This window comes from Capsicum annuum, chromosome 8 (genome assembly GCF_002878395.1).
Source record: "Capsicum annuum cultivar UCD-10X-F1 chromosome 8, UCD10Xv1.1, whole genome shotgun sequence".
Taxonomy (NCBI): domain Eukaryota; kingdom Viridiplantae; phylum Streptophyta; class Magnoliopsida; order Solanales; family Solanaceae; genus Capsicum; species Capsicum annuum.
This window is the reverse complement of record NC_061118.1, coordinates 20945658-20966238: the sequence shown is the minus strand read 5'-3', so window position 1 is coordinate 20966238 and position 20581 is coordinate 20945658. Positions and strand designations below refer to the sequence as shown.

Genomic DNA, 20581 nt, shown 5'->3' with positions numbered 1-20581 from the left:
GGGCAGTTTTCCTCCGCATTAATTTTCTTCTTCATTTTCAATGGCAATGGCTCTTTCAGGTTTCATAGTGAAAATTAAAAAATGAGGTTGTGTTGAAGATGATCCATTCAAAAAATTTTCTTAAAAAATATTGCAACCCAGATCAAATTAACAAAAAATAAACCACACCCATAAGCAATTTCACTCTAAAATCATAACACAATACCCAAAACCCAAAACCTAAAACTCAAAATCATTACACATTTCTTATTCTTATTCGACACCATAATCAATTTTAATCTCCATTCTTGATGTCCTCCACTTTGTCATAGTTCGTCAAAAATTGCACTCACCATCACCTTAATTTTTTTTAATTTTTGATTGTTGAGAAAACGAAAAAAATCTTACCTTCAACAATGAATTATTCGACACCATAATCAATTTTAATCTCCATTCTTGATGTTCTCTCACTTTATAATAGCTCGTCAAAAATTGCACTGACCATTGCCTTAATTTTTTTTAATTTCAGAGAATTGTGGCTGAAATTGTTGAGAAAATGAAAAAAATCTTACCTTTAACAATGGAGATGAAACCTTCAATAATGGAGATGAAAATGGGAGAAGAGTAGAAGAAAGGAGGTAAGGAATTTAATGAAAAAAATAGAAAATAAATTGAGGGGATTTCTGACCAAAAAATAGAGTTTATAACATTTTTTTATTACTATCACGTGCCCAAAGTCGGTGATTACACACACATATAAAAGTTGGATGATATATGCCATTAAAATGAAAAAAAAAATGTCTAGGGGGTAATATGACCCCCACAAAGTTCAGTATGTTCAACTGCAAATTCGATCAAAGTTCAAGTATTTTCGTAGGTATTATCCCAAACTTATTCTCCACATATTATTAGATAAAAATCTTCATTATCATCAAATTGATTACATCCTTGATTTTGATATGTCTTCAATCTGAACCATTGGACCATACACTCTGATATCACTTGTTGAGTTTGAAATCGAAAAAATGTCATACGGAAGCTAATAGTTTGCAAATCATAGAGATGATAAATCAAATGACAAAAAAAAAAACATAAAATTATTACTCCATTCGTTTAAAAAAGAATGACCTAATTTGACTTGACGGAGTTTAAGAAAATAAAGAAACTTTTGAATCTTGTGGTGTTAAATTAAAGATATGTCAATTGTACCAAAATGTCCTTCAATCTTGCGGTCTTAAACATGCCATGTGAAAAGTTCAAATTAAAAAGTTGCTAAAAAGAGAAAGAGGTCATTCTTTTTAAAACGGACTAAAAAGGAAAGTAAGTAATTCTTTTTTAAACGGAATGAGTATATATTTTGACCAATTGACCTTCATATTATGAGACCTAATATAAAAAAAATCTTTAAAACTTCAGAGAGAAAAATGTTCGTATAAACAAAACTCTTTAAATTGTTACATTGTAGATGCTACCGTGTTATGATATGAGTAGAGAGATCTTCTATTTATAGAGGTTCAAAATTAATACTTCAAAAAAGAAGTTCATCAAATATGAAAAAAATTATTTTTTTTCCAGAAAAAATAAAAATAATTATGATATTACTTTTATATAAGAAAAGTAAAACTTAAAAGGTAAGAAAATCAGGCAAAAATCTAACCCTTTCTTCATCCTACTATAACATAATAGTATGCTCAGACATACAAGTAACAGAGTAATTTTCATGGATAGTCATTCATGTTTTCACAATTGCCTACAAATATCATTTTTGTTTTTTTTTAGAGCAAGAATATCACTCAACTATTCCTATTTTCCTCAAAAAATATTTAACACTCTAAAAACCTTATTCTATCCTACTTGACATATCATGTTGTTAAAATCTTTTATTTTCTTAATTATAAACCTATTTAATTCTTCAAGTTCATTTATTCAAACCCACGTCTTATAAACTACAAGAAAATCTAAATTACGTAATATTTTATTTTAAAAAAAAATTGCAAAAGAATTTACAGGTAATCTAATTCTCTACAAGTTTTTCAACCAAACTAATTCGATGAAAAACCTACAAATTTTTCTATAAAACAACATTTGAAGGAGAAAATCTTAGAATTTTTTTTGTCAAGCAAAATTCAATAGAAAAATCTTAAAGGTAATTATCACCTGAAAATTTTAATTCGTATGCCGATCATCTGCAAAATTTTAAGGAAGACCTTTTTGATAAAAAGATAATAAAAAAATGAATTCTTCTTGTGGATTTTTCCCAAGTAAATTTCATAAACAAATCAAGTAATTCCGCAAAGTTAACATAGACAAAAATTTTAGAAAATAGAAATTTATTATTTTTAATTTCATTTTATTTTTTGTTTTTATTATACTATATTTTATCTTATTATATAATTAAACACCAATTTATATCTTTTCCTCATACTAAACTCACAAAAAGCAAGCGATATTTGGTTGGATACTATTTCAATGATTCATTTGTAGTATTAAATCATTTTGTTAATATTTTTTTTAAAAAAATTAATATATTTCATAACTAAATAATTTTTCATTTCTTCAAAAATAGTACATTTAATAAGTATATGAAAATATGAAAGCCATCATTTTCATTTCTTTTACATTTTAAGAATCTTCAATATATGACATAAATAACAAAAAACTATTAAATTAGTATCAATTTATATAGATATCTTGAGTTTTAAAAATATTAGTAAGTATGAAATAAATAAATTTAAGAAACTTTGAAAAGTACCCAATAAAATAATTCATTTCTTTAGTTTTATGTATAAACTTGACTACTTCTCATATCGAATAAAGAATAAATATAATTTATTTTTTATTTTTGTAAGAAAGACAAAATAAATATAAAATTAAAAGTATATAATAAAATTGCTCTTCGATAATAAATATATCATGTGTATTTATTTTTAAAAAGGAAATAAGACCAAATTTTAGTTAAATAAATTTGATAAGTTAAATAAATCTATTTCTTATATCTTATATATAAAAAGGAAATTTTAATAGCATGTCATGCAAACTAGGAGAAAAGAAATATTTTTGAAGTGTCAAATATTTTTTGATATTCTTGCCTAAAAAAAATAAATGTGATATTTATAAGTAATTGCGAAAACATGGATGCCTATCCATGGAAATTACTCCAGGTAACATAATATACGTTGGCATTTCAATCTAAACTATGACGTCCCAGGAGAAAAGAAATATTTTTGAAGTGTCAAATATTTTTTGATATTCTTGCCTAAACAAAATAAAAGTGATATTTATAAGTAATTGCAAAAACATGGATGCCTATCCATGGAAATTACTCCAGGTAACATCATATACGTTGGCATCTCAATCTAAACTATGACGTCCCACTCCAGAAATTTGGCCAAGTATCTAGTTAAATAGCTCCCCTCATTAAACGGAAAAGTTATCACAGACAAACGCGACTTTTTTTCCGTAGAGCATGACAGATCATATATACACAAATCAAATTTGATACATGATGTCAGGCAGCTATCATCCATGAGAAGTTCCGAACCAAAAGAACGATCTACCAGAGATTGCGGCGGCTGCTTCCTGGGATTGCAGTAGCAAACCAATACAAAGGTGACTGATTCATTTTCAAGGATAAGTCACTGTAGCTAATGACATGTTAGTGCTAACGGAAGTTATTTATGTACTCCCTCCTTTAAAAAAAAATGCTTTAATTTGACATAAAATTTAAAAAATTAAAAACTTTTAAATTTTGTGATCGAAGTTGTGTTAAATATATCAAAATATTCTTTACTCTTATAATCCTAAATATGCAGGAAAAAAATTGACATTAAAGTATCACAAAAAAAATAAAAAAGCCATTCATTTTGAAATGAACATTAAAAAAAACAAATAGTCATTCTTTTATCATTTATTAGCATAGTTAATATGATGATATTCTTACGGGTAGAAGATCAAATAATAATACAGGACACTGAAATGACAAATTTACCCACTATCACAGTATACTTATAACACTTCTCTAATTAGAAAGAAACTATCCTGTTCATTTATACATAATGCTTTGGAGAGCAAGAACGCAGATGTTGATACTGCTCACTGACTAGGCTCTTTTTATTCTCAATCTATTAGAGCCAAATTATCAATTTCTAATATAGAAGAACCAAACATCTCAAACATCTCTAGTGGGGAACATTCTTTGTGAGATTACTAGGCTTTTTTTATTCTCAATCTATTAGAGACAAATTATCAATTTCTAATAAAGAACCAAACATCTCAAACATCTCTAGTGGGAACATTCTTTGTGAGATTACACGGGATACAAGAAAATAATAATTCATGCATAGCCAATCCCAACTTCACTTGTCCTATCTTATTAAACAAACTAACTTTACTTTGCTGAACTACGACCCCTAAAAATTTAATGAGCACCAGATACCGCACAAGCCGGAATAAGCAAGATCTAATTATCATTTAATCATACGCTATAAACTTGTATGTAAGAGAGACATAATATGTACTCCTAATTAATGATGGAAACAATTGTCAATTGCATGATTCTGCAATACAGAAACTACTAGCGCCGTTGGGAACGGAATGGAGCTCAATTCTGACAAATTTACTAGAGAAACCATTCAAAAGATATTATATATGAACATGAATAGCCAGTAGCCATTCCTCTAGACCATATAAGAAATCTAAGAAACAAAAAGCTGTGAAGTGGCAGTACTTGTAAACATGAGCTACTAGAGATTGCCTCATAGCTTCCTGAAAGTAGATCTCCATCTTAACCTGAAAAATAAACCAAATAAAAGGAAAATATTAATTCTGCACTTCACTTTTCCAATATATTAGTAGAATCGATACATGAATAAAGTATATGAAATAGAAAAAATTAGCTTTATGCACCCCACGACTCTATCATTCCCTGCTATAGAAGAGAAACAAGAAGTACAAGACATCAGCTAAACATATTTGAAAGCAGTAACTTAACCAAAATGCATACTCCATATAGGATAATAGAATTGTGCTAAGAACGCCAGAGGAACAACAAGAGGTCCCCGCAAACTGAAGCTTTTAGGAATTGAACCTAAAGGAAACCAAGTTGATCTACAAGATCTTCTAATTCCTCACCCCATACAGGTGTTTTAGAAACAAGATCTTCAACTTCCACGACAAATTCAGGTTGATCAACAATCGGTACTTCCTCTGCTCCATCACCAGATATATGATCATCACCAAGCAACTCTTCCCAAATATTCTCCGGCACTGGTTCCATATCGGTTCCACTTGCTGTCACAACAGAAGCTGACCTGACATTGCTGCTTGATTCATTTTCCAATGCAGCAGAGAATAACATTTCAATATCAGTTCCAATATTTGTAAGCTCAGCTTCACGCTCTTGGTTTGAGTAATTCATAGGCTGATCACTTGCTGTGGCTACTGATGCTACATCTTGAAGGTTCTCAATACTGGGGGTCATTGTCAGTCTCCTCTTTTGTCCAACTTCAATGCGTTGTTTATCTTTCCTCTGCACATGTTTGTCCAAGTACTGCTGGAGAAAAGTTGGATTGCTGAATATCTTTGCCAGGAAATTTATCATCTGCTCTTGTTTCTTCTCTGTGCTTTCAATTTTTTCTCCCATAGCAATGATCTGATTTCTGGCACTCTGCTGCTGCTGTCTAAGTTTAACTATTTCAGTCATCAACACGTTTTTATCTCGCTTTAATCTTTCAAGTTCCTCCTCCATTCCATAATAACCTACTTCAATGCAAGGACCAGATCCTTGTTGGCTCATGCTTTGACCAACATTCCTCCTCCTCTTTATGGTCTTCAAAAGATGCTTCTGTCCTCCCAGAAAACCTTCATTCGCGAATTCCCATCTGTCAGGATCCACCTTTCTAAAACCCTGCATTTCATCAAGTCAGAGTTCAGAGTTAATTTCTAGTCCATCACAGAAAATACAAGAACATATGCTTAATGAACCAACATTGGAACAGAAGAAACAACCTAGCTTGCTTCTTTCTTCGAGTATTCATCGTACGTACAACCATCAAACACAAGCAGTAGAACTCATCAGAATCACCAGCCATCTGCGCATAGACTAGCTGAACTTCTGCCTAAGCTAATGGAGCAAAATATATATCAAAGTCATTCAAAGCAGGATAATATTGTGCAGTCAGCGCAACCAAATTCCTAACATATCAATAAAACGGAAAGATGACATTTTCTTGAGTTTGAACTTCGCAAATGTTTTACTTATATGTCAAAAAGCAAAAAAAGGATGAATTACTAAAATGCAAATGATCACTTTTACTGCTTAAATCCAGAATTTAGGGCAACCCTTAAATCAAATTGGAAATTTCAACCATTTCAAAAGACAAGAAACAGTAATCAATGTCAATTTTAAGGACCAACAAATTAACCTTTTCTAAGATAACAATTTCTTTTACCGCATTATACAACCACCAGACACAAGCAAAGAGCTAGTCCCTCCACCTATTGCTTTCAGATCCACCAAAAAGATCCAAATTCAAAAAGATACATATACTTGTAACGTAATTAGCAATTCAAACTTCCCAAAAATTGATCACCACCAAGACATTACTCTTAATATAACACACAATAAAATGCCTAAATTGAGCTATTTAGAAACCCTAGCTAATCAAAAAGTTAAGCCAACACAGAAAATATTCATAATCTAGAAAAAATACCAAAACTAGAAGTTTAAAAACACCTACATATGTGTTAAGCTGACGAATGAAACTGGAGAAATTACTGTGCTTGAAAAACCTAGGGAGCAATGTGGTAGAGAACTTATGAGAGTCCCAAACAATGAAGCTATTCCTTTCTCTGCTCCATGAAATGACTTCATCAGTTGAAGAGTCTTCCACCATTTCGTACGTCTTGCTTAGAAACGGTGGTGGGCCAACATCATGCAGCCCCTCCATAGGCAGCACGGCAGTGGCAATGCCCTCTTCTTCGACCTTCACTTTCACTCCATCATCCATTATCTTTTTTCTTCTTCAGTCGCTAAATACAATTAAGATGGATAAAGGAATGGTTTTATGGGTGTTGATAATTAAGGACAGAGAGTGAGTATTGTGAGTAATATAAAAAATAGGAAGTGGGACTAGAAAGTTCTAGAGAAAAAACAGATGGAAGAAGGAGGACTAATAAGTGTCGTAGAAAATATCTTATGTTAGATATTTGGAAGGAATAGTGGGTTTTCGGAAGTTTCTAACATTTGTACAGTGATGGCATCAGTAAGTTGGATTCGTTTTTATATGTTACGGATTTAGTTTATCAATTTTTAATTTTTAAATGTATAAAATTAATAATCAATTAATAAGATTTTTTTTTTTATCATTTTTACTTTATCGATTTTTGGTGTTTAACAGTTTGATTTTCGATTTAACCAATAAAAAAAATATTCATAAAATATAAATAGTAACAACTAAAATAAAAAAATGAAATTTTAGTTGCCGTCAAAATCATATGCAACGCGTTTTAGTTTACAAGAATCTTCAAATTTGAACTGAACGTTAGTTCGGAAAAAAACTTAATTCTAATTGTTGGAAGCTACTAAATGCTTCAAGCTTTCCAATACGACAATATTCGAGCTTTGTATTGTGCCTTTATTGTCCTGAATAGGTTAATATTTTGTGAATTTCTGAATTGTGAATAAGTAGTGTATGTGTATATATATATATACAATAATCTAAAACCAAAATCGAATCGTTTACCCAATGATTTTTTTTATAAAATCAATAAAAAACTGTTAATCCAATAACCCAATACCAATAATCCAATAACATTTTTATCGATTCGATTTGTCGGTCGATTCGATTTTTGCACACCCCTATAAAAGAGTCGGACAAATATTTCTCTACAGGGATAACGTGTAAAACCAAACCGTTGAGAAGCTTCTCGAGAATTCTACTCGTTTCAGACATTTGCTTTTAAGTTTATGGATACTTATTTTCTATCCTTAGTATTTCAATTGAGTTGAATTAACCAATTTAGTTCATTGGACTCGCCCGTGATCAGTCCGCAACTCATTGTTGTGGGCTAACGTTGAACCACCAACTAATTTTAGTGGACTTGGGATAGTTTTAAGGGGGAGATTTGCACAAATAGGATAACTTGAGGCAGAAAAACTCATTTGGTCATAGTGACCTAAATATTGTAATAATGTCTATTCTCACTATAAATGGTTTTTTCTTTTACATCTCAAATTTAAAACATTTTCACCAATTTTATTTTCAATACCCGGGAAAGGTATAATTTCTGTATTTCAAGTACTCCCATAGAATTACATACATGAGGATACGAATAATTCCCAGATTTCAATAATTTCATGATTTACATAAGGAGAAAGAACGGACTGATTGACTCTTTTTTAACTATATAAGTATGCCCACGGGCCCAATATGAAGGATTTTGAAATAATTTTTTAATTTGCTATGAGTATTTTGAGGTGTAAACATAAAATCGAATCAAAATTATTTACTTGATAATTTTTATGACTCAATAAACAGTTCTCTTAATTTAAAATAAAAATAAAAAGCATTAGAAAAAAAAACTTTGTATGATAAATTTGAAGTATAAACTACGCATCAACACAACGCTTATGAAAATTCAAATTTGTCAATATAGCATATCAATAAAACTTATTATAAAAGAACTTCTGTCCTCCTCTCTTTTGAGACAAAAGAATATATGGCAATATAATGAATTAGTTGGTAATTTGAGAAACTCAAGCAATCTACTTAAGTGATAAAACTTTAATTTGATTAATTTTAAATGTTAAATGATTACATTATCAATGATGTAAATTGGATCCAAATTTACCTTTTCTCTATCAAATTTTAATTACATTAAGTTTGAAAATAAATCAAATTTATTTTAGTTTACATATATAAATTATTTTTTAATATTTAAATAAAACAAATTTCAAATTAAATATAATTTCTATTTGAAATCAGTTCCCTCATTATAAAAATAAAAAGCATTAAAAAAAAAACTTTGTGTGATAAATTTGAAGTATAAACTACCCATCAACACAACACTTATGGAAATTCAAATTTGTCAATATAGCATATCAATAAAATTTCTTATAAAAGAACTTTTGTCCTCCTCCCTTTTGAGACAAAAGAATATATGACAGTATAATGAATTAGTTGGTAATTTGAGAAACTCAAGCAATCTACTTAAGTGATTAAACTTTAGTTTAATTAATTTTAAATGTTAAATGATTACATTATCAATGATGTAAATTGGATCCAAATTTACCTTTTCTCTATTAAATTTAATTACATTAAGTTTGAAAATAAATCAAATTTATTTTAGTTTAGATATATAAATTAAATTTTAATATTTAAATGAAATAAATTTCAAATTAAATATAATTTCTATTTGAAATCATTTCCCCCATTCCATTCAAGTATGTTATTTTTCTTTTTTAAAAGAATGACTATTTTTAATTTTTGCATTTTTGTTTTTCAAATTCTGCATGACATGTTTAACACCATAAAATATAGGCTCAACCTCAAGTTGTAATAAAATAATTTAATTTGACATTCTGATTTGAATTTTGAAAAAATTTTGTTTACACATATTTTTATTCGTCTATTAGATAATTAAGTTAATCATATAAAATATTTTATCTCCTTAATTATATTTATCAACCTCAAATTGAAATGTTATGGATTTTAAGACTTATGGAGGCAGATGCGTATAATTGAAGAAGATATATTTGATGCGGTTAACTTAACTACCAAATGGATGATGAGAGCAAATGTAAAAATCATTATTAAATTGAACCAAAAGTGTATAACTAAAACACTTATTAGAAGTTTAATTGTTCGGTTGAAACAAGAATTATAGTTTGAGAATCTAAATGGAATACCCTGGTATATTATTTTTCTTTTTTAAAAGAATGACTATTTTTAATTTTTGCATTTTTTTCAAATTCCGCATGACATATTTAACACCATAAAATTTAGGCTCAACCTCAAGTTCTAATAAAGTAATTTAGTCTGACACTTTTGATTCAAATTTTGAAAAATTTTTGTTTACACATATTTTTATTCGTCTATTAGATAATTAAGTTAATCATATAAAATATTTTATCTCCTTAATTATATTTATCAACCTCAAATTGAAATGTTATGAATTTTAAGACTTATGGAGGCAAGTGCGTATAATTGAAGAAGATATGTTTGATGCGGTTAACTTAACTACCTAATGAATGATGAGAGCAAATATAAAAATAATTATTAAATTGAACCAAAAGTGCATAACTAAAACACTTATTAGAAGTTTAATTATTCGGTTGAAACAAGAATTATAGTTTGAGAATCTAAATAGAATACCCTGGTAAATTTAAGGGGTTAATTATGTATTAATATTAAAATTTAAAGGACATTTAATACCTTACACAATTTTTAATTTAAGATCATAAAATCTCATTTTACATTCCATATTTAATCTAGTTAAAACACTAAATTGAAACTGAGGAAATATTTTTTCTTTCAGTGGATCTCTTATGTGTCATTTATAGGAGGTGTAAGGTGGGATATTTTATGAATACGTGATGAATTTATATTATCAACCAAATATGATATAAAGATAATATCAAATTTAGTCTTATCGACTATCTCATCTCTTTTTTTGCTTTTACTTCTCCTTTACACTTTATTTTACTCTGACCGAATATTCATGAAAAGCAAATTCAGTAGCTAGAAATAATGAAATTTTTCATGAATATTGTCAAATTGAAATGTTATGGATTTTAAGACTTATTGACGCGAATGCATATAATTAAAGAAGATGACAAGTTTTATCCGATTAACTTAACTATCTAATGGATGATGAGAACACACACAATTTTTTTTATTAAATGTTCGATCAAAAAAAGACTTATCATTTGAGAATCTAAATGAAATACCCTAATAAATTTAAGGGCTTAATTATGTATTAATTTTAAAATTTAAAAAACATTTAATATCTCACACAATTTTTTGTTTAAGATCATAAAATTTTATTTTACATTCCATATTTAATCTAGTTAAAATGCTAAATTAAAATTGAGGAAATATTTGTTTCTCAGTGAATACTCTTAGGGGTCATTTGATAGAAGGGGTCATTTATATTATCAATCAAACTTGATATAAAGCTAATATCAAATTTAATCTTGATATAACCCATGTGATTTTATCAATCATTGAATTATTTTATACCACCTCATATATGATATAATCGTCTAGAAATTTTGATTATAATTTCAAAATAATTTAATCTACATACTAAATAACCCCTTAATCTACTTTAATTGAATGTAGCAAAATAAAATAAAAAGAGAACAAAATGAAATTGAATGTTAAGGGTGAGTATTTTAATAAATATGGTTGCAAGGAGGAGGGCCATATTTTCACAATTTTGCAGGGATTTTGATGATGATCTGTTGTGATGTGATGATAAATGACACATAAGTAATTCTATGAAAGTTAACTGGGCTTTTTTTCATTTGGTTGTTCTTGATGCATACTGTACATCCATTTTAAGCTGAATTTTTTATTTTTGGACGAAATTGCCCTTGGTCGTCCTCCTAGTGACTTTTCTATATAGTAGAAAAACATTGGCCACGTTTGGGCCTTTGGACACCATATAGCCCATCACCCCTTTTTTAATTGGGAAAAAGATGCCACATGACCATTTTTAAAACAAATAGCTTAAAGTTTGACATTTTCCCCAAAAATAGCCAGTCAGCTATTTTATTTCCATGTTATAGCCATTTCGTAATTTGGGTCATTTTGGCCCATGTAGTTCATATATAGTTTATTTACCATATTGATACAGCCCACATACAATCCTGATACAGTTTTCAACTTAGGTCATTCGACCCTTGTCTAAAAATATTTCAGTTTTTTTTTGCTATAATTTTTTAACTGAAAAATATTCTGTTTTTTTTTTGGGTTGTTTAAAAATAATAATTAAATATAATTGTATAAAAATGGTATAATTGTTATATAGAATATGTATCTATATAAGATATATGTATAGAAATTGTATAGTTCTATCAAATATGTATATGTATAAAATATATAAAAAATTATAGAAAGTGTATAACAATTATATAATTCTTGTATAAAATGTGTAAAAAAAAGTTGTACAATATTGTATAAATTGTGTATCAAAACTATATAATTTTTGAATAGAATTTTTATGTATAAAATATGTATAAAGACTATATAGAATATGTATAGAAATTATATAGAACAAGATAGGAAATTAAAATGGCTGGACAATGGAGTTCAAATTTCATAGCCATTTTTGTGGAATTAATTTCGGTCGAGTGGCCATTTGTGTCCTTTTCCCTTTTTAGTTCCACTTTTAGCCAACTACAGACTTAGGCCCAAATAAGCTCCATTAAATGCAAAAGACCATTAGCACACTTTTCTTTTCTGAGTTCTCTTTCCTAGATTACTTTTTTCTCTCTTTTCTGAGTTCTCTTTTTGAATTTTCTTTCCTCTCTACTACGCTTTATTATCTCATGCTCTATTGTAATACCTCAAGTTTTTGAGCTCTAGACCCATCAAAGATAGGCCATTGAATTAGCTTTCCAATGCCACTAGTCTTACCTCAATCCGATATCATAGTAAGAAGTTCTGGAAAATTTGCCTGAGGGACTGTCAACTGCCAGTGACAACGACTTTGACAATGACCCATTGTCAGACATAATTAGTCATTATGTGGAGTAATTTACATAACAGTGAGGGGTCCCAGATTTCAGCTCAGTGGTGACGAATCCAGCATATGAATCGTTATCAGTCCTAATGAGTTACTAGGCGAAGCCGTCAACAAAACAAAATCTAAAAATCAAGTCCCTAACAATGAATCTTCCTAACGATCCATTATCAGACACAACGAGTCCTCAAGAGGGAAGTCATTGTCATAATAGTAAGGGCCCAAGGTGTAGAACCTCTGACAATGATTCCAGGCCATGACTCGTTACCTGACCTAACTAGTCGTTATCTCAGCCACTACGACTGGTATCGATTTTTTTCCTGCATATTTTACAAAGGGATATTTAATCTTTTCCCATTTTTTAACTCCAAACCCACATCATTTATGGTTCCCCAAGGGTGGTATATAAGCCTAAATTTCCCCAAATTCCCCATTAAGTCACAAAATCAATTGAAACCCTAAAAAGGGGCGATTATTCTTCTCCAAAGACAAGTTAGGGTTTCTCAACTTCAAGTTCAAATTCTAAGAATTTCTCCAAGGCTTCCACCTCTAGGTATGTGGGATTTCATCAATGAGTTCCTTCCATCCATTGAGTCCCAATAACTTCTGTCATGACTCAATTTTTAAGTCATGATGGAATCTACTATAACCCATTAGTAGGTAAGCCAACACTGTAACCTGGAGCTAATGCAATGGGTTACCTTGGTAGGAATGTCCAACATAGACCCTATATGGGAACATAATATAACAACGACATTCCACAAAGAAACAATTAACATTCGAATACCAATCCTATGTGCTTGGTATCGTCAGGTGATAATAATATTTTTCAGCCTTACCGGGTATCATTATATCATCATAGTATCCTTCGGCCTTGCCGAGTATCATCATATCATCAGAATATCCTCCAACCATGCTGAGTAACATCATATCATCATAATATTCTTCGATCTTGCCGGGTATCATCATATCATCATAATATTCTCTGGCCTTACCGGGTATCAATATCATAATGATCGGTGGCAAAATCAATAACATAGTAATCATACAATCAAACATCACAATTTTAAGCATAACTAATAGCATAATTTCTCATATTATTAATAAGCATAACTTTTAACATACCTCATGGTTCAATTACTAATATCATCATTAGAAATGTTTTCTAGAATAATTACGTAGTGTGATCATAATCATAAATAGTATCAGTCGCAATGACTCATTGATAGCATATTCAATGGCCTATTATTAGCATAAAAATAACTTATCAATAGCTTGAGAAATAGCTAATTCATGACATAATTGATAGCTTATTCATAGCATAGTCTATAACATAATTTATGGCTTAGGCAATATCATAGTCAAGGGACCATTCAATAGTATATTTGGTAGCTCAATCAATAGCCACAACAATAGCATAATCAATGTCTCATCATAAGCTTAACCAATAAATCATATATATGGAATAATAATTTAGGAATTACTTCAAACGTCATTCATTATGAACAACCAGTATCAAGGTTCCCTAATATTGCCTAAAAGGGCATTTTTTAGGTATTAATAAATGTACAAAGGGTTTCAAGAGAACTATCATCAATCTTGACTTAAAGCGGGTCAAAAGTCCACTTCTAAATCCTTGAAATACATTCTAAGTCAATTTCTATCCCGTAATAGGCTAAGGTATCTAAATCCATTCTTAGATGTATAACAAGCCACAATTAGCCCTAAGTTAGAGATTCTACTCAAGCACTATAACTGAGTCCAATGGTACAAAAAAAACCTTCAGTAGTGTAAGCAACTAAGGCCGACTTGCTGTAGGCATAAATAGTTAGAGCATAATACTTAATCTAGAATAATATAAGGCATTCTGATGCTAAACATGAGTAATGAAGTTCAATTCACTTAAGGCCTAAGCAACAAGTCAAGCATTCCTACTCTACGGTTTCAATTTAGACTAAATGGTTCAAATAACTCAAGTCTTGCATTTCATTAATTCAACACCTAAAACCGATCCTAGTCTAACAAGATATCATAAATATACTGTAACATTTTCAATCTAACAAGGAATAAACCTAGCCTACCTTGACTCTGAAGAGAGCTCAACAAACTACTAAACCTTCACTTTTCCCTTTCGAGAAGCCTCCTCAAGATGCCATCCTATCAAAAATGCATTCTACTCATACATACAAGAATTTTGATACCCATATTGTACTATTGTGCTTTGGGTCCAAAAGTCACCTCAAAAACCTCATTTGGGTCCCACTTATGGAAATCACATTTTCAAAACCAGCCCAACATAATATCAAGATCAAGAAATTATTAACCTCCAAAATAGGTGAAAACTAAGCTAAATTAGGGCTAAAATCAAGCCTTGAAGACTTTGAAATTTTGAGAAATTAATCAAGAAATTCAACTATGAATTTAGAGGATTCTTACCTTAAATCCATTGGAGAATCAAGAAATGGATGATAATCTAGCTTTATAAGAACCCACAAGCTTTAATTTTAAGATCTCACACTATTCTAGGGTTTTTGGCTCTATAAAAAAGAGTAAAAATGGGCAAAATTGTGGATTAAGAGGTCCTTTTATACCCAGTCCGGGCCCTCAAAAGCTACTATCATGACCTGCAAGTATGCCATTACCACATCTTGTGGCTTGCATAACTTGTCACGATCATACCACCACGATCACGGGCTAAGGATGGCAACCGTGATTGCATCAGTTGATAGCTGAAACTTGCAAATTATTCTAAGTTTTTGTCAAGCCCTCAGGATTTATCTGGTTAACCATACTAAATTTGATGTTCCGAATGCGATAGACCACTCATATTTTCCATCCAAGGTTATTTTGACTGAATGTGAGTCCCACACCCATATTTCATTTTCTTAGCTTTCCAACTAATAGGGAAAAATGAGCTCGGGTGCCTTGAGACCTAAACCAAAGGTCTACCTATAGTAAAATTTATATTATGGAGCTGCTGGTGTGTCATAATTTACATATGAGATCTTTTCACTAAAATGTTTACTAAGTGGCATTTTGGAACCAATAAATAGTTCAAAATAGGGAATTGACACTAAAAACCAAACAAACTGCCGGTAACTAAATTGTCAGTCCCAGCAAGTCAAAAATGCCTTAGGGTAGATACGAACAATCTCTAAAGATGAAAATAAGAAGAAATATGAAAAATGACCCGAAGGGTCATTACAAGGCTATTGAGTGAATTATACGAAAAATAGAGCTATAAGTATGGGCCCTACACTTGTAAAAAAGATATTAAATGAAAGTTTTGATGGTTCTATTGAGTCTAAAATATTAAATTTATTATGGTGGCATATTTTTTTTGCGTGCATGTGGTTTTGAATGAATCTCGAACACCGATCAGAGTCCATTTTGGATTCAGAGAAATTCGGTACATCAGGTTGCTGATGAAACCGATGAAGTGATCATATAACCTTTTAAGTAGTCTCCAGGGATATGATATACTGTTGCTTGAGCATCCTTGACCATTTGGTCAATGGTCTCTTAAGCAATAGTTTATCCGCTTAAGCAACCTGAGAGTCACTTAATCGATACCCTACCCATGGTGCCAGATCGCTTAAGCGATCAGGGAGCCACCTAAGCAGTCACCCTATCACTTATAATGGAGACTCTTAAATGGCTATCACTTAAGCCATAAGGTGAGTGCTTAAGTAACACATGGTGGCTATTTATCCCATTTTCCCCCCACCCAATTTTCTACCATTTCACCGCAAATTTGAAGCTCAAAGAGAGGAAGAAATTAGAAATAATCCATAGAGGCTAAGGAAGGATAATCTAACTCTTCTTGGTTATTTCTTATTAATTTACCCTTTAATTTCCATCCCAATTCATGGAAAATTTTGAGAAATTAGGTCTTAAGTTCCTAAACTTTAAGGGTTGATTTGAGAAGTAGTTTACGCTCTATTTTTGCTTATATTTTGGACAAACATTCCTTGTCCTTTAATGAACCTCGTGATGGATTTAATTTTGGATTTTATTTGCAGGCCTTATTCTTTATCCGAATATTGACCCAACCTTTTATATAGAAACATAGATCTCATTTTACTCCTAACAATATGTAGATTACTATTTTGATAGTGTGGCTACATTTCAATATCATGGAGCCAAGGCAGACAATTTATGGGTGATTCAAGGATTGCGGTTCAGCATCGAGGTAGGCTTTTTTCTACTTTTCTTCATGATATATATGTTACATGTTAGATAGGGATGTTAGGATGTGAATATGGGTGGAACACCGTGACTTATCCTAATTTATGAGTTCACGGACATAAGAGTGAATCGACCTTTAAGGTAAAATAATTATATTTTTAGAATCCTGTTACCCTAGGTTGATAGTATATTTTGACATAGTTAAGACTAATAACCCTTTCGTATGAGGTTTACTATGATACTCGATAGATTGTGATGGTTTCTCCCAGATTATGATATCGTGGTTATGTTGGATAAATATATTATTGGGCCCAAGGCCGTGTTTATGATATTGGTTGGATTTTGAGAAATGTTTTACCCTTGTTAAGGATTTGGCTGTAGTTTATAGACATTTAGATACTTATAATCATATTGTTTGGATACTGGTGACGGCATGCATATTCGGTACATTCATGCTTACTAAAATGCTAAATGGTATGATTTTCCAACTAAAAGTATGGTTTGACTATTATTTTTCCTAAAAAGTAATTTATTCCCACTTTTCTCTTTTAAAACAAATTTCTTCATAACAGGAATCATGCCTTCTTAATGAATAAATTATGATCCTTTGAGACCTAAAATAACACTTTCGAGATTTATCTAAGATAGATTTCGATCCATGGTTTTGCTATTACTATTTATCTTGATCGAGAGAGATTTTGACCCTTTATACACTGTTATGATGACTTAGTCCTAGAGTTTTGTAACGCCCTAATTTTCTGAATCGGAATGCTACATGGTGCTCATGACCCCGAGGGATCACAAGCTAACCCATGACTGATATTTGTACCTGTACACTGCATATATAACGTAATAATGCGAAAAACATGAACATGTAGGCCATAAGGTTTAACTGAATAAAGAATCTGTCAAAACATAATATCCGTATGGGTGAAAGATACCCAAAACAGCTAAAAACTAAATCAAATCTAAACATAAGTTTGAATACTAAATCTGAAAGCCTCTAAGTACTGTCTGAATAAGGAGTTGAAGGAACATGTCTCCAACTAACTTTGTCTAGCAAAATTGTGTAAAAATAATAAATGAAATAATATAATATCACCCTCGAATGGATGAGGACTCACTTTAACTCTGCGGTTGGATGCTACTACTGATCTGGAGCTCGTGTCTCTGAACCTATGGTGTAACATGAAAGAAAACACCATAGCGTAAATACGTTAGTACAACTGAAGTACTGAGTATACGAGTGAGGCAGGCTAATGGAAAAGGGTTTACATGCATGAACAATGCTAACGGACTGACTGATATGAACGTGAGAGTGTAAATGTACATACATAGTAACTAAGATCATGAGTACGTGATAGCTAGATCTGTACGCTAATACATGGTTTACTGATAACTGACATAACTGAAACTGTAGTTATAATAACATGGGCGACTGTATCTGACAGTCTTAAATCTGATGGAACTATCTGAGTTTCGCACTATAACTGAATTTGATTATATTTGACAGTCCTGGTATACTGATATCTGAAAACTATCTGAGTTCTTTTACTGAGACAGAGTCTGAAATTATGGGAGGTAGTTGTTTAACCGACATGCCCCAATAACACATATAGCAAAGTTGGGGTCCAATATTTGCCCCGACTGAAGGGGTGTCAATACCGCGCCACTGGTAAGGACAGTTTCGGGTGACCCTTAGCTGGAAGGTATTCTAAAAGAGAATGTTGGGAATCCTAAATTGACAGGTTAGGCCACCTCTCAACCCTAATCTGACAGGCTAAGATGTCTCAACCTACGCTGGCTACGTAGTTCTGGAACACAAGGATGACTGCTAAGAATCACACCCTAAACTGGTAGGTGAGTCCCCATCCTTGGGTTCACTTAGTGCTAACTTCTACTCCCATCTTAAGATACTAAACATGATTCAAATGACTGTACACGGATGGATTAGCTAACTTCCGTTGCCTGACGGAGTAGTATTATTATCTGAGAGTTAACTGAGATCATGAGATTTTTGAGGTTTTTCTGAGTCACATGACTGACTGAATTCTATAGATTATAGCTTGACTGAGATTATCATGACAATATGACATGGCTCTAGGCACATAACTATTTTTTCTGGTACGAATACCCCAGGACTCGATAGAAGGAAACTGACAGACATGACATGACTTGATCACCAGATTTGAGTCCATAATTCATAATATCATAAGTAGAGGATATCATATTTCATATAGTTATTTAACATCTTAAACATTGTAGGGAATGTATGGATATATTTCGTGTACATATTGTATATCTCCATTATCTTACATGCTTCATACCACCACAATAGCAACACATGAAAAGCATGGGATTCATATTGAAGTATATAGCTAACATGGACTTGTCATTTAGACATCATAGAACCATACAAACATGAATTTCTAGCGTCCTAAGAATTTTATCAAACACCTTGCATGCATTCTTTAAGGCATAGGTGAGTTTCATACTTGCACCATATTAAACCACCTAAAGTTAATGGTTTTCAATTAACAAACATATATATTCCATGAAAACACTTTTAGACATCACATTGAAACTTAAACAATAATCGTAAACATGTACATACTCATATCACCACAAAAAGTTTACAAAATAATATTTAAAACATGGTTCTTGAGCTCTATGAATAGATTGGATCCATAGATTGTAATGCCCCACACTTTCCTAAGCTAGAAAATGAACCGTTGTTCGTATATATGAAAACCCTTATTTTGTTAGCCAATTTGGGCACCTAAATTACCAAGAGTACCCTAGTTATAAGAGAGCTTATGATGTGTTAAGTGTGGTTATATGAGTCACTTAAGGTAGTACAAGCTAAGAGTTTCAAAATCCATCAAGTTTTAGTGTTTGAATTTGCAAGGGTAATTGCAAGGGTAATCTTTGAATGAGCATAACTCGATAAATATATGGTATTTATGCATATTTCTACCCAAGAAATTATAGAGAATCGAATTATCTTTCCAACGATACCAATTTCACCAAAATCTAACACCCGAGCTAGGAGTTATGGCTTTGTCAAGTAGAGTGTGTCGCCTAACCAATCGCACATGGCCACTGGAAAGCATATGCGATAGCATATGCGGAGCCTATGTAAATATAGGCGATATCATATGTGGCGCCTATGTAAATATAGGCGATATCATATGCGGCGCCTATGTAAATATATGCGATATCATATGCGGCACATATCTTATGGTTTCAAGTGACTTAAACACTTAGTTTTTGAGTTATTTTGAGGGCAATTAAGTCTTTTGGCACTCCTTACACACCCCTAAACTTAACATTATGAATTTAATAGATTCTAAACATATCATAACCCTATTATTAGTCTAAGTTCATCATCCAAGAGCACTAAAGGAGAAAAACAACTAAGGTTACACAATCAACATTGAGGGTCCAATCTTTCAATGAATCCGTTACCATAAAGGTATGTGGAGTTATGAACAAGAACACCCTTTCGTTCTTGTGCCCAAAGTTTGCATTATTTTACAAAAGTACATGATTTTTACATGTTTTATCATGAATTTGAAGTGATAAATCTTATCCTATGTTGTTGTTCAAGATACTATGATTATTTTGAATGTTTAGAAAATAAACTCCATGAGTTTGAGATTATTGT

General features: G+C 31.2%; 1 protein-coding gene across 5 annotated transcripts; it reads right to left on the bottom strand.

Annotated features, from left to right (window-relative positions):
- Positions 1 to 3189: 3189 nt before the first annotated feature.
- LOC107838978 (heat shock factor protein HSF30) lies at positions 3190 to 7153 on the bottom strand. Of its 5 annotated transcripts, none has more exons than XR_001664948.2 (4): positions 6717 to 7153; positions 5110 to 5884; positions 4706 to 4767; positions 3190 to 3558 (listed from the first exon to the last, which is right to left on the bottom strand). XR_001664948.2 is itself a non-coding variant. In XM_016682293.2 (3 exons), exons 1-3 carry the CDS (start codon positions 6984 to 6986, stop codon positions 4763 to 4765), a joined length of 1050 nt encoding a protein of 349 aa, XP_016537779.1. In that variant the 5' UTR covers positions 6987 to 7153; the 3' UTR covers positions 4476 to 4762.
- Between the last annotated feature and the right edge of the window lie 13428 nt (positions 7154 to 20581).